The sequence below is a fragment of the Vanessa cardui genome, chromosome 14 (assembly GCF_905220365.1).
Source record: "Vanessa cardui chromosome 14, ilVanCard2.1, whole genome shotgun sequence".
NCBI lineage: Eukaryota > Metazoa > Arthropoda > Insecta > Lepidoptera > Nymphalidae > Vanessa > Vanessa cardui.
Window position 1 is genome coordinate 2,637,655 of NC_061136.1, and position 23,251 is coordinate 2,660,905.

A 23,251-nucleotide genomic window follows, 5' to 3' on the forward strand; every position below is an offset into this window, starting at 1 on the left:
TAAATAATGTTCCTGTGATATTATATACTATATAGTAAGAATTAGTAAAGTAAAGTAAAGGTTAATAAGGGAGATCTGTTTCACTCAATGGATCTAAAAAATATATAGACTTCAACCTCATAGACTATGTATACTATTAACACAGAACAATAAATTATATCTATGTAGCCTTATAACTGTATCAATAATATACAGATTTACTTAAATTTTGCATTCGATGTTACAGTACATAGTTGATACATAAAATTGAAACAAAATTATACGTGTAAATTACACACGGTGTAAGTGAAACTAAATGAATATTGTGATATAGTGGTCTGTCCGTATAGTTGCGTTGTCACGTATGTATAGTATGTTACGCGTGGCACCTGGTCGCGCGCGCGGCAGGCCTCGTCGAGGTCGGCGGCGCGCTGTCGCGCGGCGGCCAGGTCTGCGCGCGCGGCGCCCAGCAGCGCTTCCAGCTCGGCGCCGAGGCGCTTGGCGGTGGCCGCGTCGCCCGCCGCGCGCTCGCGCTCCTCGCCCTCGTTCTGCAGCCTGCCGCGGGGACCAAGTTACTCATTACTGCGACCGCTATTCCATTCTCTCAGGAAAGCGCATTTCATTCAAAAATTTTTTATAAAATCATCTTAACAAATTGACGAAAATTGCATATTTTTTTGCTGTCTCTACTTTTGTCGTGTGTAGTCTCACGCACACTTGGACATCTTGTGAGCACGAGTATCCGTCTACGGAAAATTCGACTAAAAAAATTCGTCTAAATCAATTCGACTAAAACAATTCGTCTAATATTTTTATATTTTTGTGTTGTTTTTTTTATTCAGTTTATTATTATTTTCTTGAACGAACGATAGAGACAAGCTGATTTCAAAGATGAAAGAAAGAATAAAATTAAAAAAAAAGGATGAAATAAATTCTTCATATCGACAGATTGTTCGCAATTGATTTGATTCTTTTAGACGCTTTGTTATTAGTCGAATTGTTTTTAGTCGAACAGTTTTTTAGACGAATTGTTTTAGATGAATTTTCCGCAAATCCGAGTATCACTCACTCATATACATAAAATACACACCGATTTTAAGTATATTTGTTCCAAAACTATAAACTAAAGCAAAAATGTTAATTTTAGGTAACATTTGTAATTTTGGCTTGAATACGTGAAAAAATAAGAAGCTGCCAACAGATCAGCTTCAAGTGGCAGTGTCATCATCATCATCATCATCAACAGCCTATTTTTGTCCACTGTTGGACATAGGCCTCTCCCAGTGCACGCCACTGTGGTCTTTCTCCGGCTACTCGCATCCAGCTCCTGCCTGCCGCCTTGCGTATATCGTCACTCCACCGTGCCTGAGGACGTCCTACACTACGTTTGCCACAGTGTACCTGGACTGCAGCTCCTTGATGTCGTGCTGCGCCTGCTCGAGGGCGGCGCGCTCCCGCTTCAGCTGCGCCTCCGTCGCGCGCAGCGAGCGCTCCGTGTGCTCCGCCCCGCTCTCCGACTCCTTGACCATCGTCTGCATACGAGACAGCTCCAACTCGAGGGTTGTGCGATTCTCCTCCAAGCCTAAAGTTCAAGGTAAATCAAATTATTATGACTTTTTAAATTGTTACTTTTGCAAAAACACCATAATTTACCATTGGTTTACATCCTCAAAAGTTCAAGGTAACTCATATTATTATGACTTTTTTATTTGTTACTTTCGCAAAAACACCATAATTTACCATTGGTTTAAAGCCTTAAGTCAAAAAAAATCGGCAGAAATTCAAATGTTCACTAAATCAATACATAAATAAGTGAATATTAATTTTTATTTTTTTTTATGGTATAAGTTGGCGGACGAGCATATGGGCCACCTGATTGTAAGTCACCATCACCCATAGACAATGAGACTGTAAGAAATATTAACTATTCTTTTCATAGTCAATGTGCCACCAACCTTGCGAACTAAGATGTTACGCCCTTTGTGCCTGTAGTTACACTGGCTCACTCACCCTTCAAACCGGAACACAACAATACTGAGTACTGTTATTTGGCGGTAGAATAACTGATGAGTGGGTGTTACCTACCCAGACGGACTTGCACAAAGCCCTACCACCAAGTAATTTTACAAATTATATTTGTAATTACTTCTAAAGTCATTTGAAATAGTAAGAAAGGAATTTTTTCTAAAAAAAAAAAAGTAATTTGGTCTCAAATTCCAGTTTCTACGATTAGCAGGTCTAAAAGCTTCACTTATCGCACCGGCAATCTTGTGGTAGGCCTCGTCACGCGCGCGCGCGGCGTCACGGCGCTCGCCCTCGGCGCGCTTGACGTGCTCGCGCAGGTCTCGACACGCGCCGTGGTACTTGTCGCGCTCCGCCGAGCTGCTGGACAGCTGCCGTCGCACGTCAGACAACTCCTTACGCAGCGCCTCCGACTCGTTCTCCACTACCGGATTGTGATTAGTAAAGTAAAAAAAAGTAACAGCCTGTAAATTTCCCACTGCTGAGATAAGGCCTCCTCTTCCATTAAGGAGAGGGTTTTTTGGAACATATTCCACCACGCTGTTCCAATGCGGGTTGGTGGAATGCACATGTGGCAGAATTTCGATGAAATTAGACACATGCAGGTTTCCTCACGATGTTTTCCTTCACCGCCGAGCCCGAGATGAATTATAAACACAATTAAGCACATATATATAGTGGTGCTTGCCTGGGTTTGAACCCGCAATCATCGGTTAAGATGCACGCGTTCTAACCACGGGGCCATCTCAGCTCTACTCAGGATTGTGATTGCAATAGGCTATTTGACTGGTTTTTAAAATTCGTTTTATATTATTTAGTAGAGGTTAAGGAACCCAGTAAAAGTAGTATTTTTTTTATTTCTAGTACATATTTGCCGAAAAATATGATATTAAAAATTCCATATTTAAATAACGCACGAAAACGCTACTTGGACAATATGGTGCTGCAATGGGGTCGGCGACGTCACTTTGCTTTATTTTAATCTGTGGTACCTATAGTAAAAAAGCAATGATTACAAAAAAGTGACTTTATCATAAGCCCGGCCAGGACCGTTTTGTGTCACGTGACAAACGTTTGAAAAAATGAATTTTTATTTATTTATTTTTGAATAAATTAAGTGTTTAAAATTTTAAAGTTTCGTTAATAAATAACCATTTTTAATATACACCGATTACAATAATTCACAAATAATATTATTAATATTTTTCGCATTGTCAAATAGTCTATTGGGTGTATATAATTTCATTTCGAGTGGAAACAGTTTTAGTACAAAGAATTTTCGTAATATTTCGGGCGTCCCGTAAAGGTGTGAGTACATATTTCTTATATGTTGACGCTCCTAAATCTTAGAAATGGGCACAAATTTTCATTTAGAATTATCGGCTGGGGACTCACGCTCCTTGAGCTTGCGCAGCGCGTCCTGCAACTGCACGTGCAGTGCGTCGTGGCGGTCCTCGGCGAGCGCCAACTGCGCACGCACGTCGGCGGCGTCGCGCGCGGCCGCCTCGCGCTCGCCCAGCAGCTCCTGCACGCGCGCCGACAGCCGCGCGCACTCGTCCTCCGCCGCCGCCCTGCGGACACGCGCACGTTACAAGTCACTGTCACCCGGAACTCTAGTTACAAGTTACTGTCGCCCGGAACTCTAGTTACAAGTTACTGTCATCCGGAACTCTAGTTACAAGTCACTGTCACCCGGAACTCTAGTTACAAGTCACTGTCACCCGGAACTCTAGTTACAAGTCACTGTCACCCGGAACTCTAGTTACAAGTTACTGTCGCCCGGAACTCTAGTTACAAGTTACTGTCGCCCGGAACTCTAGTTACAAGTTACTGTCACCCGGAACTCTAGTTACAAGTTACTGTCATCCGGAACTCTAGTTACAAGTTACTGTCACCCGGAACTCTAGTTACAAGTTACTGTCACCCGGAACTCTAGTTACAAGTCACTGTCACCCGGAACTCTAGTTACAAGTCACTGTCACCCGGAACTCTAGTTACAAGTTACTGTCGCCCGGAACTCTAGTTACAAGTTACTGTCGCCCGGAACTCTAGTTACAAGTTACTGTCACCCGGAACTCTAGTTACAAGTTACTGTCATCCGGAACTCTAGTTACAAGTTACTGTCACCCGGAACTCTAGTTACAAGTCACTGTCACCTGGAACTCTAGTTACAAGTCACTGTCACCCGGAACTCTAGTTACAAGTTACTGTCACCCGGAACTCTAGTTACAAGTTACTGTCACCCGGAACTCTAATGCTATTTTTTATAAATAAATATGAGACAACATCACATACATTACTCTGATCCCAATGTTAGTAGCTGAAGCACTTGTGTTATGGAAATCAGAAGTAACGACGGTACCACATACACCCAGACCCAAGACAACATAGAAAACTAATGGTAATCTACATTGACTCGGCCGGGAATCGAACCCGGGACCTCAGAGTGGCGTACCCATGAAAACCGGTGTACACAGTACACACCACTCGACCATGGAGGTCGTCATCGAGTTAAATATGATCATCAATTGGAATGTTGGCACGGTTTACCTCGTTTTATCCTTAAAACTAATAACCGTAAAAATCCTAACCGATCTCGTGTGAAACAAGAAAATCCGATCTGACCGAAAATATTTGAGACGTGATTTCCAAGACACGGTTATCTTTTTCTTTTCTTTAGAAAAGCTCAAAACATTTTATAAATCCGACTTGGGCTTTGAAGTTAGGATCTTAGGATCTGTGACACTTATATTTATCCACAAAAAAAACGACGCAGTTAATAAGAAAACAAATGCCACACTTAAACAACTTTTTCAGATTAACAACCCTTTTTAAAGAAAATTTAATGCTCTCCATCTTTTGTAATAACTATTTTTTCAATAAATATCATAATTGAAGAATTATTTAGCAAAAACTAACAAAGTGCACCTTTTTTTCAAGATGGCGGCTATTCGGAGCTTCAATTGTTCAGGACTTTTAACCTGTTCATTAATAAGCCAGAATGAACATTGTAACCAAATTTCAAAACTTTCGTATTTATTATTTTTATTTCGTGAAATTTTACCTTCGTTGACTGGGCTACTTACTACATTTGTGTGCCTTTACGACTTTTGCAAACACAATGACATAACACTATTTTTTAAAAACACCCATTACTCGCCCTAACAAAAAGTATATTATCCTTCAACTATATTTTAAGACAGGTTTCAGAACATACTTGGCTTCCTCGAGTCTGGTCTTCAGGGTTGCCAAGTCGTCCTTGAGCTGGTTGATGTGGTTCCGGTCCTGTTCGGCTCTCGCCTGCCCCTCCCGACGCACACGTTCCAACTTGTTCTGCTCGCAGCAGAGCATGCGTTTGGTATCTTCGAGACGTTCCATAATAGCTTGGTGTTCTTGATGGGCTAAAACACAGAAGATATTATTCAATTTAACGAAACCAAATTCATTGTAAATAAATGTTAATATTTATATTTTTATAATTTGAGGCCGACATAGACGGCCTATAAAGGCCCCTCAAAATACAAGAATAATAAAATAAAAAAGACTATCTATTTTCAGATCTATATCTGAAAATAGATAATGCCTTTCAGTGTCAGTCAGACCTAACTTGTTATTTGCTGTACGTTAAGAATATATTTGTGTGTACTGTGTAGAATTGTACTTGAGTTTGTAATTTCAGTCTTTTTGTGTTTGTTGGGCAACAATCTGCCCTCCGTAAGCATAATAGTGAGTGCATGAATCATCATCATCGTTATGCACAGTTATAAAAAGTGTATTTCTTTCATCTATTTTTTATTAGCCATAATAAGATCTGGCAATTTCACTCAATACTCAAAAAAAAGTTGCCTTGATATCTAGATTTCAAATTTGCTATACCTACTCTATTCCAAATTATCAATATTTATTCCCTATGTGAATACGATCTTTACACAAATAACTTGTAATATCATATGACCTAATATATTCGTCAAATTGACGGCTTTCTCGGGTTGAACTAACGCGAGAATCTATAGCGACGAATAGCGTCAAATGGCGCTATAGGGAGCTAATTGTATTGGTTGTATAAATGGGCAGTAATCGGTTTTATTGAATTTGCATTTACAACTAAGTTGTGTAATACAATACTCGTCTAACTAGTCTGTAAGAATATATTTGTTAAAAGTCGCTTTTCAATTATCTTCTTTAATTATTTAAAATGTAAAACATTAAGTTACCCATAAGCAGAGCTTGCTGTTTATCATTCTCAGCTCTGAGCAACGCTTCGTCGTGTTGCAATATCAGCTGATCCCTCAACGCCAGTAGCTTCTTCTCTTTCTCTCGCGCGCCCGCTTCCAATGCTTCTTTCTCGCTCGTTAGTGATGCTATTGTCTGACTTAACTTCTGTTCTAGGGACTGACGTAATAGCTCCTGTAAACATAAATAATATTTTAAAATGCAAATCAAAACATACTTTATTCAATTAGGCTTTTATACAACCATATTAAGTGAAACTGTCACCGGTTCATAGTGTAGATTCTATCGAGAAAAACCGGCAAGTAACTAATTAATTACACTTTTTTAGTATTTAAAAATATATAGTGACGTTAGTCAGATTCAGTCAGATTTGAATTTATGAAACGGCAAAGTTTAAAATGTCTGTGGAATTTTATTATAGAAATGGATACCTCGCCCCAAGAAGGATTTATTAACTTTGAAGATCAAGAAACTTGGCGTTATAAGCTTATCCTAACTTCTTGTGCATATACAATAATTATCACAGATTATATCAAAGTGATCAATGACACCATGTTGTTATTTAGAAAAGTTAGGAGTGAAATTGTACCAAGTTATCATATGTTAATTTAAAAAAAAAAACAATTTAAGAAGCACCATATTTAAATTACTTTGTTTTCAAAACCCACGGCTCTTGTTTACAATAAGTTGCATATTCAAATTTACTGTAAAAATTCAAATATTTTTTGCCGCTCATTTATTCTGCTAAGTTGCAATTCAGTTGTCAGTGATCACATATTTTCCCGCCCAACCGCCGCAAATATTGTCTATTACTGCTTAATAGACAATATTTTTAAATAAGCAAAAACAAAAATATATTAATTTAAAACGCTATGTGTTATTTTTGAGTAGATAATTTATTTAACGAAAAGTTATCCTTGTACACACATTCACACACTTTTACTAAGTGTGCGTGAGTGTGTACGTACACGTTCATATAATGTAAATATAATACATATGTGTGAAACACACGCATACATAAGTAACAGCTTTACCTTTTCCTCCTTAAGCTTGGTGATGTTCTCGGTAGTGGTGCGATTGAGATTAGTGATAATCTGTTGGTATTCCGCCTCCTTTTTACCCGATTGCTGGGACATACTGTTCCTTGTTTCTCGAAGTTTCTTCTCACTATTCTCGAGGTCTTTCGTTAGACGAGCTATCTGGCCTAAAATATTTAATGATAGGGTCATTATTTAATTTTGAAATTTCATTACATTTTCATAATAACAGCCTGTAAGTTTCCCACTGGTGGGCTAAGGAAACCTGAGCCCGAGGAGTTGAGGTTAGGAGTATTCCACCACGCCACTAGCTTAATAGAAATATTTTCGTATAACAATAGGGCTTATTTTATGGCATACTAGTTTCCGCCGCGGTTTCGCTTACGTTAGGGGTTAGTCGACATTTTATATTCAATGCTTAAATTCAAGGGCGTTGGTTGTCATGTGACAAAAATAAAAAGCAGCCTATGTTCTTTCTAGGAGTTTAAATTTGCCTCATACCAACAACAACAACAACAGCCTGTAAATTCCCACTGCTGGGTTAAAGGCCTCCTCTCCCTTTGAGGAGAAGGTTTGGAACATATTCCAATACGGGTTGGTGGAATACACATGTGGCAGAATTTCTATGAAATTTGTCACATGCAGGTTTCCTCACGATGTTTTCCTTCACCACTGAGCACCAGATGAATTATAAAGACAAATTAAGCACATAAATCAGCGGTGCTTGCCTGGGTTCGAACCCGCAATCATCGGTTAAGATACACGTGTTCTAACCACTGGGCCATCTCGACTCTCGCCTCTTACCAAATTTCATCAAATTCGATTCAACGGTTTGGTCGTAAAAGAGCGACGTACAGACAGAATTACTTACACATTTATAACAGTCATATAGATTTCATTAAATTCGGCTTAGTGCAGACAGACAGACAGTCATGGCAGAGTGCCATTTAAAACATAGGTTTAGATACACATTCTTAATTTTTTTTATGATATAGGTTGGCGGACGAGCATATGGGCCACCTGATAGTAAGTGGTCACCATCACCCATAGAAATATTAACTATTTCTTACATCGTCAATGTGCCACCAACCTTGGGAACTAAGATGTTATGTCCCTTGTGCCTGTAGTTACACTGGCTTACTCACCCTCAAACCGGAACACAACAATACTGAGCACTGTTATGTGGCGGTAGAATAACTGATGAGTGGGTGGTACCTACCCATGTACCTAATCTGTGTTGAGCTGTTGAGCTGAGTTGGCCCAGTGGTTAGAACGCGTGCATCTTAACCGATGATTGCGTGTTCGAACCCAGGCAAGCACCGCTGTTACATGTGCTTAATTTATCTTTATAATTCATCTCGTGCTCAGCGGTGAAGGAAAACATCGTGATGAAACCTGCATGTGACGAATTTCATAGACATTCTGCCACATATGCATTCCACCAACCCGCATTGGAATATGTTCCAAACCTTCTCCTTAAAGGGAGAGGAGGTATTAAGCCCAGCAGTGGGATTCCACAGGCTGCTATTGTTGTTTGTTGTTGTTATACATTCTCAATAAGCGGGATTACCTTTAAGATTTTCCTGCTGCACGAGCGTGTCCTGCAGGTCGCGCTCGGCCTCCCGCATTGTAACAGCGTGGTGGAATGTTCCAAACCTTCTCCTCAAAGGGAGAGGAGGCCTTTACCCCAGGAGGGAATCTACAGGCTGCTGTTGTTGTTTGTTGTTGTTATAAACGAGATCCTACCTTTAAGGTTTTCCTGCTGCACAAGCGTCTCTTGCAGGTCGTGCTCGGTCTTGGCGCGCTTGCTGTCAGCGTCCTCCAGCATGTTGGCCGTGTCGAACAGCACGGCCTCCAGCGCGTCTTTCTCGGTGCGCAGGCTGGCCAGCTGCTCTTGCAGGTGCTGCTTGTCTTTGTCCAGGTTGTCTATGATTATCTGTCGAGCGTTCATTCGAATCAGTAACATACCCAGCAAGTTCAATGACCTTGAAATGGTGAATATTTCTGATTAATATTAATAGCATATAGAACGACACAATTTAGATAAAACCGATCCCATCCGAATTAAGTACGGTCTCCCAAATTATAATATATTTAGGAGATTCCTTTAACTATCTAAGTGGCTGGAAAGTATGAAATAAAAAAAAAGAAACAAAAGCGCGCGAAACTGCATGAAGCTGTCATTATTCTATCATTTTGGGCGCGTACAGTAAGGTCAATAATAATGGCGCGACTTGTAATTTGTTATAAGTGTTATTTGTGTTTTATTTGGATTTGTAAACTCAACCGAGTAAGTAATTTACTTCAATATGTATGATTTGATGATTTATTTATGTTAAGATATTTTCGAAGTTAGAACTATTATGTTTGCTTGTAAATGATGGAAGTTGTTTATATCCTGATTAAAGTTATTTATGATCTTTTTTTCATCTATTTCACTTCTGTATGCTAAATATATATTCATCAATTTGACACGTCTATTTACATGCACTTACTTTCTCGGGTTGAACTGATGCGAGAATGCATAGCGACGAATAGCGTCGAAATGCGCGACAGGGAGAAATTTCTATTGGTTGCGTAAATCGGCAGTAGCCAGTTTTATTGAATTTTCCGATGATATATCTAAGTTGCATCGTACTATACTTAGCAAGTTCAATGACCTTGAAATGTCATTTTCAATAATGCCAATAATTTCTGATTAATATTCATAACATACAAGCATGTTCGCTGAAGTTGAAATGACATTTTCAATGATCAAAATCCCCAATAAATTTTATTCAAGTGGGCTTTTACAAGCACTTTTGAATCGTCATTTAACAATTAAGTGAAGCTACCATCGGTTCGGAAAGTAGATTCTACCGAGAAGAACCGGCAAGAAAGTCAGTTATTCTTTTTCAACATTTAAAATACAAAGTCATGTTAGTTAAATACAAATATTTAAATTAATGTATCCTTCTTGGAAGTCAACAGGTATTAATTTTTTTATCATCTATAAGACTCAAACTCAAATTCCTTTATTCAATATAGAAGCATTACACTTACTTATTGATTGTCAAATAAACATAACCACCGGTTCGGAAAAAGGAACGCCCTGACCTGAGAAGAACCGGCGAAAGAAACTCAGCGGGTCTTTTTTTTGTTTTTTTTTTTGTCAAATTAATAAGATACATAGTAGTATATGATTAGAAATAGCCAGGAGGCGATCGTTTCATTCCCAAGGTGTGCTATCAAACATAAACTCGCTAATTGTATTGTAACCTTTTGCTCACAAGCGTTCCTTAACAATTTTTTTAAATTTGGCAACAGAAGCATTTTGAACGCTTTCTGAGATCCTGTTGTAGAAGCGTATACATTGCCCCACAAAAGAGTTACTGACTCTATGCAGTCGAGTAACAGGAGTAACAAGATTGTGTTTGTTCTATTCTATGACTGTTCTATAACTATTTCTGTTATACGAACCTGCCGTTCTTCAGCATCTTTGACGTGGTCGTCGAGGGAGCGGTTCAGCCTGCCGATGGTCTCGTTGGCTTGCTCCAGTCGTTGTTGTAAGCGAATTATCTCTTCATTGAGAGCGTCCTTCTTTCGAGCCATCGCTGTCAACTGGGAACTGAGCTCTCCGCGCTCTCTGAAAGAAAGAAAAAACTGTTAACACAACTGAATCCTTTTTATGTATCTCTATAACGTATGCTACAGTTTTTTTCTTGGTTCTTTACTATATTGTCGATGTATTATATGCAAAAACCTTCCTCTTTAATCACTTTATTTATAATTAAAATCCGCATCAAAATCTATTGCGTAATTTGAAAGATCTAAGCATACGTAGGGACAAACAGCGGTTAATTGTAAAGCATTTGCAGGGATGAATATTTTCAAAAAAGTCGATGTATGTTCATTAAGTTGTGAATTCAAATTCAATTCAAATTTACTGTAAAAATTCAAATATTTTTTGTTGCTCATTTATTAAGCTGAATTGCATTCTGTCATCACATATTCTTATCTATATTGTTGTTATATAAAAAAACCCTTCTCTCAAATCACTCTATCTATGCAAAATAAACGCATCAAAATCCGTTGCGTAGATTTAAAGATATAGGGACAAAGAAAGCGACTTTGTTTTATACTATGTAGTGATGGAACTCCTATACGGCTCGCAGTTAGGGTGCGATAAGGGGCAGAATTTCTTACTATTAATTATTCAAATATACCTAGTAATCAAATTTTGTGTTTGTGATATCACATCATATGATGTACGACATATATTAGCCGGCTCCAAATATACCAATAACTATAACTACGCTATATAATCGTAAATCGACTTTTAAGTAGTCTAATATTTTTCATTTCATTTTACTTAGAAGGACTCTAAAAATATGTTGAATACGCAATTATTTTTATTACTTTTTAGTGCATATTCATTTGTTTTAAAATAGTGTTTTGTTTGAAGTCGGGTTTTCTTTTTGTTAAAATTTTATTTATTTTATATTACGTAGTGATTTAAATAATGAACCTCATCACTTGTCTCAATTCCATCTCCACTTTCTCCCTCTCCCCTTCGAGGAACTTGATCTTCTCGTATAACGAAGCCTTATCTGCTTCTAACTCCATCCGATTCTGCTCAGCTGCGAGTAGTTCCTTGCGTAGAGAATTGAGGTCGCCTTGCTGTTCTGATGACTGGTTTGAGAGTGACGATCTCTCGTCTTCCAGCTTTTTTCAAATTAATTACATAAATTAGTAGGTATTTTAATTATTTTCCTATTCAAAGATACAGATAGGCCAATAGCGCGATGTAAAAAGTTATAGGATCGATACTGACACCTTGGTCTATTTCCGGCCCCACTCCTAACTCAAGCGATAAGCGTAAAGGAGGGGTAAGTATGAATATTTACTTGGTGGTAGGGCTTTGTGCAAGCCCGTCTGAGTAGGTACCACTCACTCATCAGTTATTCTACCGCCAAATAACAGTACTCAGTATTGTTGTGTTCCGGTTTGAAGGGTGAGTGAGCCAGTGTAACTACAGGCACAAGGGACATAACATCTAAGTTCCCAAGGTTGGTAGCGCATTGACGATGTAAGGAATAGTTAATATTTCTTACAGCGCCATTGTCTATGGTGACCACTTATCATCAGGTGGCCCATATGCTCGTCCGCCAACCTATACCATAAAAAAATATATGAATAATTCTCCAATTCATTTGGGGCTAATGCAATACTATTCTTTTGAAAGTTAAAAATAAAATACTATCTGTGTATAGATTTTACTTTAATTCCGGTCTTACGATTAATTCTTTTTATAGACTTGCTCGATCGGCTCATAATTTAGGAACAATTAAATAACACAACTTAATATCACAATTATCTGAAGATTATTAAGTTCGTTTAAATTTTTGTTCTTTATAAAATAAAACGACAGTTAAAAATTGAGAGTTGACTATTTGACAATGCGAAAAATAAATTGTGAATTATTGTAATCAGTGTATATTATGAGTTTAAAAATGTTTATTTACTAACGAAAGTTGAAAATAATACTTAATTTATTCAAAAATCCATAAATAAAAGTGCATATTTTCAAACTTTTGTCACGGGACACAAAACGCTCCTGATTGGCCGGGCTTATAATGAAGTCACTTTATTGTTAACCTTGCTTTTATACTACATGTACCACAGATTAAAATACAAGAAAGTGACGTCACCGACCTAATTGCAGCGCCATATTGTCGAAGTAGCGTTTTTGCGTGCTATTAAAATATGGAATTTTTAATATGATATTTTTCGGTAAATATGTACTAGAAATAAAAAATCTACTTTTACTGGGTTCCTTAACTTCTACTAAATAATATAACATGGATTTAAAAAACCAGTCAAATAGCCTCTTCAATTACCTGTTTAACGTCTTCCTGCAGTTTCTTCTTGTCCGCTTCCAAGTTGCGCACGAAGATCTGCAGCTTGTCCACGAGGTCCTGGAGGTCGCCGCGTTCCAGAAGCGTTCTTTCCAGCTCTATTTCAAGCTCACCTAAAGATGTATGAAACAAACTATTAACCAACAAACAAATCTATCTTTAGAAACATTAGCTACCCAGTAGTGGATCCTAGCATTAGGTCCAGCCAATAAAACGTAACGGGTCGAGACGCCTCGGCCTTTGAGCATCCATGACCCGTTTGACAGATATTCACTACCATATATAAATAATTTGCTTAAACACCTTAAGTTAAGTTAAGTTTTTTTTTGTTTGTTTCTCATGTAAGTGATTTTTTTTGTAAATCTTTTTGAGAAACTTAAATCTTTAAACCAAAAAGAAAAAACACCTTAAGTATAGTAGCAAATAAAGGGTATGGTATTTCTTAAATTCTTAGGAATCTGATTGGTTGCACAATATTATGGTTACTAGTAGTATATCTATTTCTATCATGAAGAGCGCGTCTCTAGCTTACTACTTTCAATATCGACTATCGTCGCTAGCTTTTTAATAAATATATTAGTTATAATACAAATATGGCAATATATAAAACACATGGCCTTAAACGTGAGCACAAATGTGTAGATTCTTCAGAGCCCTTTCAGGGTGGGACCACGTGTGCCCTACGGTTAAAAACAGTCACGTGTAATCGCATTGGTATTTTTCCTAATTTTCAATGAAAATATAATTTATTCGTTGCACCGACAAAAAGCAACTAATTATTTCCGGGGATGCGTACGATACACCGAGAAATGCAAATGTATTATTGTAAAATACGTATGTGTGTGTTCGAAAATAAATTCCCACACTTACAAACTACGCTCTTAATGTATATGTCGAAGCATCAAAAAGTTTAATTAGGATTTATTTATTTTTTATCGTACATGGAAACATTAGACGTAGAAGAACATATGACAGCTGAAAAATTGATAGTTGATGCAGGTATGTCATCGTATTTGATAAGGAGTTTTGTAACAACATGATATTCCTCAAAGAAATTTTATAAAGCTCAAATCAAATCAAATCAAATCAATTTTATTCAAGTAAACTTCACAATGAAGCGTTTTTGAATCGTCAATAATCAAATACTACCACCGTTTCGGAAAGCAGCTTCTAGCGAGAAGAAACGGCAAGAAACTCGCATAGTTGCTCTTTTCAAATAAACAGATTTACAATGCTGTTATTGACAGTAATTAGCGTCCTATAATGGAACCCGAGCCTAACTCCAGGCGTTTCTCTCTAAAAAGTACTCTTTTAATGAATAGTATGATTTATTTATTAATTTAGTCTTAATAATATTTTTAAATTTTGAAAATGGTAAATTGATTATATTTTCCGGTATCTTATTATATATGCGTATACCATTGCCCAAAAACGTTCTATTTACCGTATGCAAACGGAAACTGGGGGTTACAAGTTTATTCATATTTCTTCGACTTACTCCTATTCTTCTCCATCTGTGTCATGATGGCGTCGACCTCCAACTTCTGTTGGTCAAGGAGGTCTCTCGAGAGCGCGGTTTTGTTCAGCTCCTCCCTTACAGTCACGAGTTCGGAACGTAAGCGAGACGAACGTTCCTCTTCCGCCCTGTATATTTATTTGCACATTATTTTATAGTACAAGTATAATTACAGTGATAGCGTGAAACTAATCAAATATTATTCTAGAAGAGAGTACATATCATATTAAGGATATTTGAGTTTATTATAACAATATTTATTTGTATAAAAATGGGATCGATTTACCCAATGAATTCAAAATTTCTATGAGGCTTTCTTTGTTATTTGTTTTTTTTTTATGTTATAGGTTGGCGGACGAGCATTTGAACCACCTGATAGTAAGTGGTCACCATCACCCATAGACAATGACGCTGTAAGAACTATTAACTATTCCTTACATCGTCAATGTGCCACCAACCTTGGGAACTAAGATGGTATGTCCCTTGTGCCTGTAGTTACACTGGCTGACTCACCCTTCAAACCGGTACACAACAATACTGAGTAATGTTATTTGGCGGTAGAATAACTGATGTGTGGGTGGTACCTACCCACATGGGCTTGCACAAAGCCCTAGCACCAAGTAAACTGGTTGTTAACTTAATGAAGATCAAATATAATGACAATGGCAAATAAAGCACGTTAAAGTTGAATACTGTTACTTCTAAGGCATCTTAACTTAACTTTTAAAAACTGATAGCAATTTGTAAAATCTTACAAACACTACAAATATACAATATTTTCTAATTTGTACAAGACTGAATGATTGAATGTGTTAATAATATAAATGTCTTTATTCTTAAGATATACAGAAGTGTCGTGTGTTTGATGTGTGTGTGTGTGTGTGTATGTGTGTGTGTATGTGTATGAGAGTGTGTGTGTGTGTGTGTTGTAATTTATTTCTAAAGTCTCAATACCTCAATACGGACTCCCTATTAGCGGCCTCGTGTCGCAAGTGGTCCACTTCCGAGTTCAAGGCGCGTTTCTCTCCTTCAAGGGCTTCGATGTTCTTCTCTAGACGAGCGTTGATCTTTTGCAGCTTCTCGTAGTCCGATGTTAGTGACTCAACCTAAAAAACAAAAACAGATTATGATTAATCGGGTTAGAAAAATATACATTACGATCAACGCTAACTTTCTCATATATGTCCTTTTTATTGACCTTTTTTTTATTTCTTTTTGATTATCTTTTTTTTGTAGTTTTATAACTAATCCTGCATGATGCACTGTAGAACGTGCTGTGTGTACTGAGCTTTATTACATAGAGTTTTAGTTTTTTAGAGAGGACTTGCTTATTAAAACTTTAATTAGGCTATATTATAAAATGTCATACTTATAACTTAGCTATTGAACTGTTTACGTATTTATATTTTATTTTAAAATTGTATTCAGTAAGTAAGTTAAGTGAGAAAGTAAGATTTTTTACATTGGATATTCTTTTTAATTAATTTTGTGGGAATTTTAAAGAGCAACCTTTAGTACAAATTCGTTCATATTCGAATCGGCTGCTTTGAAATAAATTCCTAGTTTTTATACATTTTGGAGAGCTGAGAAAACGGTTTTGTTTTTAAAATAATCTGCAGAATAAGTTTCATAATGATTTTTTTTAGTTTTTAAGGCATTTTTGAGGAAACAAGATAAAAAAAATATTGAAAAAATATTTTAATTTTTTTTTAATTTAAGCTGATAATGATTGTTTAAATATTGAAAAATATCCAGTATTTATTCGTTTTTTGTAAATCAGAAAAAAAACATAGATTTTTATTGATACGTTTTACTTAGTAAATTTTTGAAGACTTTTTTACAAATTTTGAAAAGAGCTAAAAGACGATATAACTCAAAAATGGTTTACTTTTGGATTATGCATATGGGGATTAACAGCGAAAAAGAATAAACGACAAGAATAAGTTGCCTCGTTTCAATTTAACGGAACCTCACGGCCAAATGTAGTCAGACCGATAAAGCGGGCCTCTGTAGTCCAAAACCTTTGTAAACAAGCGGAATCGAGTCTAGTACAATTAAAATACTTAAAGTGAATTCGAAACGAAATAATATACCCAAAATTATAAACCATTTTTGATATTTCATATTAAACCTTACCTACCATATCGAACCGCGAATAGAAAGAGACATAGATAAAAATGCCTCTGTTGCCAAATTTAAAAAAAATATTAAGGAACGCTTGTGTGCAAAAGGTTATTTTACAATTAATGAGTTTATGATCGATAGCCCACCTTGGGAATGAAACGATCGCCTCCTGGCTATTTCATCTCATATTAAATTGTTTATTTATATAATATATGAGACAAACAAAAAAAAAACCCGCTGAATTTCTTTCGCCGGTTCTTCTCAGGTCAGGGTGTTTTCATTTCCGAACCGGTGGTAATGTTTCAATTGACCATCAATAAGAAAGTGTAATGCTTCTATATTGAATAAAGTTATTTGAGTTTGAGTTTGATGAAAGGGACACATGGAGAGGACAAAACGATCACTATACTGAAATCACGTAAGATCTTCGTTCCAAAATCATCTGTATCTAGTCTCACTCACCATGGCGTTTATGTCAACTCTGTTCCGTTCGAGATTGTTCTTGTCGATTCTGAGCGCTTCTATAGTCTTCTGCATTGATTCCTTCTCTTGCAATATCTGGTTCAGATCGGCGTTCGCTTGGTCTAATTTGCCTGAAATTAATTACATTAAATTTAAGTATCTTTCTCGTCTTTTCAATAGAATAGATCAATTTATTTTTAGACAGAAAATTATGAGAAAATATAGTATTGTTTCAATTAGTTTATAAGGTTTATATTACAAGTAAGAAAGACATTTGAAACCAAACTTTAAGAAATATTAAAGACATACGTTAAAAAGTGTTATATACCGATTTTATTTAACAATTTATACACTATTTATTGTATAGACATACGTCCTGGTGACTGGTACCGATCGGAAATTCCAATACCAGTAAAGTTATTCTTTTTTTTATGCTATATATTGGCCGACGCGCATATGGACTACCTGGAGAGTTACGACAAGAAATTTGCCCAAGAACATGACGTAGCATAAGACCGTTAATAATTTTTTCTTTATTTTTAATTTATACTGTGAAGTTTTTTTACTCATATACTCTAAAAAATGATGTAAGTACCTTGTAGATCTTGAACTTTTCCTTCCAAGGAGATGATATTGGAGTCTGCGACTTCACACTGCTTCCTACTCGTTCCCAGCTGTTCCCTCGCATTTTGGAGTTTAACCTGTGATAACACAACTTTCAAATAAAATACTGGATTTAAGTCATTTTGGAGCCCCTACCCTTATCCCAATTTACTTATACCTATCTGATCATCTCACAAGTAACATTCTTTCCAGAAATATCACTTTTCACTCAAACCATCCATCTCTTCATTGGTCCTCTCCTTCCTCTATATCCATCCAAGTTCATACAAGACCTTCCTCACAATATATTTCTCATTTCTACAGTTATTTAAAACATATTTTAACGTGAACAAGACCTTCGTAGATAACGAAATATCGAGATGCATCAAATAAAAGTAAGAAACCTGATAAATATTCAATTTTAAATAACTGTAACAATAAAAATAACCATATTAATTTAATCTTATATGTTATTCATTCTCATAACATGCCCATAACATTCAGTCAGCTTCCACATAACTTCCCAGCTATCGGTGCATGGAAAGCGAATACCGCACTCAAACATGCATTATCTATCAAATCTATCAAAAAAATCAAAATCAAAGTATATTTTATTCAAGTGGGCTTTTACAAGAACTTTTGAATCGTCATTTAACAATTAAGTGACGCTACCACCGGTTAACAAAGTAGATTCTACCGAGAAGAACCGGCAAGAAACTCAGCGGTTACTCTTTTTCAACATTTAAAAAAAATACAAATAATAATAGACAAAAATACAAAAGTTTCGACGACCTCGATGGTCGAGTGGTGTGTACACCGGTTTTCAAGGGTACGCCACTCTGAGGTCCCGGGTTCGATTCCTGGCCTAGTCGATGTAGATTACCATTAGTTTTCTATGTTGTCTCGGGTCTGGGTGTTTGTGGTACCGTCGTTACTTCTGATTACCATAACACAAGTGCCTCAGCTACTTACATTGGGATCAGAGTAATGTATGTGATGTTGTCTCATATTTATTATTTATTATTTATTAATAATAAATAAATAATAATAAATGTTATATATGTGTATTAGATCAGTGATTGGTAAAGTATGTGCGCACGCGCCTGCAGTTCGTGCGCGCGGATGCGGTAGGAGTGCAGCGCGGCCTGCAGCGCTGACACCGTGCTCTCCGCGAACAGTGCGCCGCCCGCCGACCTGCAACACCCACGCTAGCACTCCCTAAGGGAACCCTTAGGCCTGAAGGGTTCCTTTAGCAACTCCGGGTTAAGTAACGTATTATATGAATTTTATAACCATATTATTATTATATTAGCTTGGTCGTTAGACTAGCACTGTCTAAGGGTTCCGGCCCTGAAGGGTTCCTTTAGCAATTCCAGGTTTCGTAAAATCATATTATATGAATTTTATAACCATATTATTATTATATTAGCTTGGTCGTTAGATAGTTCCGTTAGGTTTGGTAGAAAAGAGTGCTTCGAGAAAAAAATTAATTAATTAATTTCAATTCAATAGTTTGACCTTGAAAAGCGGACAGACAGACTTTCGAATGTGTAATATTAGTTTCATTTGACACATTGTTAATAATTTATGATTATGAAATGCAAAATTTCCTTGGCTTGTATAAATCGTTACATTTTATCAAGTCTCTAATTTCCTAAATGGAAATTATCGTCATGTATTCGATGAATTCACCTCATTGTACTAAAACAAATTTTCTATTGTCCCCGAAGTTATTCAAAACCAATTACAATACCAGCCTACACAATCGACATAATAAAACCTTTTTGGTAAAAATTTGGCACTGATAATTAAATAGCAGAATAACTTTACGACTGAAACATCTAACTACCTAGGGCTCTGAAGACAATAACACACTAGAAATAAATATATCTTTATATTCATCATGACAGCTTGTCCCAATTCAGAGTGTCTCACAAAACTTTTAAAGTAACAAAAAAAAGTCTCAATGAAAACTTATACTTCAATTTCAGTTTCTAATTTTTATTTACCTTGATTTGAATAGTTTTAACTTAATAGTGCATGCTGTGGTCTCCTGCAGTTAAAGGAGGAAACCTTGGAAACCTTACATAATACTTTATTCATCTTAAAAATATACATTTGGTACAAAAGAAAAAACTTTTTAGAGATAAAATAAAATATACTAATAAATAGATGCAAGAAAAAAGAGAAATAATAAGAGTTCGACCTCTACGTTTACATTTTACGTCTATTCCTCTCACTAATAGTTCTAAACATATAAAATAAATACGATTTTACAAACCAGGGAAATATAAAATCCAATCACAGTGGGTTGGTAAATATGTAGAGTTAGTAAGGTTCCCTTGTAAATCTTTTAAACATATTTTATGGAGAAGGCTGCAGATCGCTATAACTCTGCTGGCTTCTGGGACTTCATGATCTTAAGACGCGTCTGATGCTGCTTACCTATCAGAGAGGTGCAAGTGCTGAGGCGCGCTGTCCGGTTCCGAGTCCTTTATCAGCACGCGAGCGACCTCTTCTAAGGCGGAGCGCATGACATTCGCCTCGGAGCACATTGTCTCCGCGCTATCACAGCGTTCCTCCTGGGAAAAAGAATTCAAGTTTAGATTTTAAATGTTGAAAAAGTGTAACTACTGAGTTTCTTGCCGGTTCTTCTCGGTAGAATCTACTTTACGAACCGGTGGTAGCTTCACTTAATTGTTAAATGACGATTCAAAAGTGCTTGTAAAAGCCCACTTGAATAAAGTTTATTTTGATTTTGATAGAATCAGGAATCGAAGTAAGAATAAAGATATCATCATAAAACATGAACGATTTTTATCTCTAATTTAGTGTTTCTAAATCTAATTCGATGGTTAAATAGAGACTTGAGGAAGTCTATATTAAACTAAATGTTATACGCGGCTATTGCTATTTATTGCCTTGGAGTTTGGTTCATATGCAATTTAATCAAATTAGTTTTGCAGTTTGATCGTGAAAGAGAAACAAACAGACATACATAATTACGTTCCCATTTTTAAGATTTCTATATCAGATTATAGAACAATCTTTGTTTTCATGATAGTAATAGTTACTTTGCAACCAGACCCCTCTTTGAACTTTGGGCAAATGCACAGGGCCCCATGATCGATTGAGGCTCCCCTCAGATTATATAATAAGATCTGCATATTTTCAAAATGAAAATAACCACTTTTCCGACACACCCAGAAACTACAGATATAAATTAGTAACTAGGTATTACAACAGAGCATTTTTTGCTCGCACATTGAAGAACAATGACAGTTTCTTAGTATATTCTAACAAATTTGCTATTTGACTAGTTTTTAAAATCCAGTTTATATTATTTAGTAGAGGTTAAGGAACCCAGTACATATTTGCCGAAGAATATCATATTAAAAATTCCATGTTTAAATAGCTCGTAAAAATACTATTTGGACAATATGGCGCTTCAATGAGGTCGGTGACGTCACTTGCTTGCATTTATCCTGTAGTACAAATAACAGGCAAGCAAGGATAACAAGCAAGTGACTTCCATGTTCAAGTTTCGTGTCACATGACAAACGTTTAAAAAAATACATTTTTTTATTTATGGATTTTTGAATAAATTAAGTATTATTTTCAACTTTCGTTAGTAAATAAACCTTTAAACTCATAATAATATAAACTGATTACAATAGGTGACACTTTATTTTTCGCATTGTCGAATAGCCTATTGTGTTTATAATAGTGTTTATAATATCCTAATATGCAACAACTTTACTACAAAGAAATCGAGATGGCCCAGTGGTTAGAACGCGTGCATCTTAACCGATGATTGCGGGTTCAAACCCAGGCAAGCACCGCTGATTCATGTGCTTAATTTGTCTTTATAATTCATCTCGTGCTCAGCGGTGAAGGAAAACATCGTGAGGAAACCTGCATGTGACAAATTTCATAGAAATTCTGCCACATGTGTATTCCACCAACCCGCATTGGAACAGCGTGGTGGAATATGTTCCAAACCTTCTCCTCAAAGGGAGAGGAGGCCTTTAGCCCAGCGGTGGGAATTTACAGGCTGTTGTTGTTGTTGTTGTTGTTACTACAGTGTAAACGTTACCAATCCTTGCAGCTCTCCCAGCAGGCGTTGTATGCGAGCGTCCCTCTCGCGCAGCTCGGACAGCGCCGCGTCCCGCTGAGATGACGCCGCATGCAGCTCCGCGCGCAGGGCTTCGCCCGCGGGGCTCACCGTTTGAGCGCCTTGCTGAGGCTCTGCCTGAAATCAGATATTATTATTACTTTCAAATTATTTATTTTTGAATAATGACTTATTAATTATCCTTATTTTAAATTAAGAACATCCCTGCTTCAGTGATTAGAGTTACATTATTATGATAATATACGCAAATCCTTGCGTACATTTGTTTTAGTTTTAGTGGAAAAACCTTAAATTTATGTTCGACTTGATATCATGTTTATTTTTAATTTTTTGCATATTTGTACAAACTATATGAAACATAAACACAAACTGAAAAGTATTTTCAGCAAATATTCTATATTTAATATGGTATAGAATTTGTCTCTCTTGGCTTTGATCGCATTTTAGGGAGTTAGTAGTTACCTGATAAGTGTAGTAAATTAAACCAAGTCCTTCATTAGACTTTATACTTGGACGCAAATTTCATAAAGTTTTATGAAGTTTGCGTTGCGGTCAAACGGTTTGGCAGTAAAAGTGCAACGGACAAACAAGCAGAGTTACTTTCAAACTGCTAGTATAGATCATTAAACATTCCATTAACAACAAACAAAATCCAACAAACCTTTGTCCCTTGAGAGGCATATGAATTGATAGCATAGCCACTTAAAGTTCCAACGAGGTCCCTGGCAGCGGAATCAATTTCATTCTTAACTTTGTATAAGTCACGTTCGGTGCTGGTCTGTAGCTCACAGAAGAAGCGCTTTACAGAGACCACTTCACGCCAAAGGTTAAGTAAGCGATTGTGCTCATTTGAGTAGTAGTCATTGAAGGCCTAAAATAACATAAATTTTAGTTGGTAAGCATATTATTTGAATGAGTAAATAAGTATTACATACAATTTAATACGCAATATGATATAAGATTATGTTAATGCTTTTAAATTAAAGCTGGAGTAGAAAAATATTTGACCCGCCACAAAACATTTTATACCAATCAGTTACAGATCTCATAAGCAATTCTTTAATTAAGTTATTGAAAATGAAAAACTAATTAATGTGTGGGTATGTGAGTAAATCATCATCACCAGTCATAAACTATTTACATAACTAAATAGATAATTTAGTTATGTAAATAGTTTATGACTGGTGATGGTTTTAAAAATTCTCTATCAGATTGGTTTGTCTGGAAGAGATGGCTAATTGCC

At 36.5% G+C, this 23,251-nt stretch overlaps 1 protein-coding gene across 1 annotated transcript in view; it reads right to left on the bottom strand.

The window, feature by feature from the left end:
• LOC124535385 (rootletin) overlaps nt 1–23,251 on the bottom strand; it is a 76,587-nt gene that overhangs the window by 29,190 nt on the left and 24,146 nt on the right. Inside the window, exons 5-23 of the mRNA XM_047111594.1 lie at nt 22,670–22,879; nt 21,970–22,125; nt 20,319–20,455; nt 18,977–19,067; nt 17,866–17,971; nt 17,271–17,401; nt 15,639–15,790; nt 14,667–14,812; nt 13,151–13,281; nt 11,779–11,975; nt 10,731–10,896; nt 9,018–9,207; nt 7,269–7,438; nt 6,216–6,408; nt 5,219–5,402; nt 3,397–3,572; nt 2,240–2,425; nt 1,381–1,561; nt 369–534 (exon numbers count right to left, since the gene is read on the bottom strand). Coding sequence (XP_046967550.1) covers nt 369–534; nt 1,381–1,561; nt 2,240–2,425; nt 3,397–3,572; nt 5,219–5,402; nt 6,216–6,408; nt 7,269–7,438; nt 9,018–9,207; nt 10,731–10,896; nt 11,779–11,975; nt 13,151–13,281; nt 14,667–14,812; nt 15,639–15,790; nt 17,271–17,401; nt 17,866–17,971; nt 18,977–19,067; nt 20,319–20,455; nt 21,970–22,125; nt 22,670–22,879 — 3,069 coding nt within the window. The remainder of the gene's footprint in view (nt 1–368; nt 535–1,380; nt 1,562–2,239; nt 2,426–3,396; nt 3,573–5,218; nt 5,403–6,215; nt 6,409–7,268; nt 7,439–9,017; nt 9,208–10,730; nt 10,897–11,778; nt 11,976–13,150; nt 13,282–14,666; nt 14,813–15,638; nt 15,791–17,270; nt 17,402–17,865; nt 17,972–18,976; nt 19,068–20,318; nt 20,456–21,969; nt 22,126–22,669; nt 22,880–23,251) is intronic.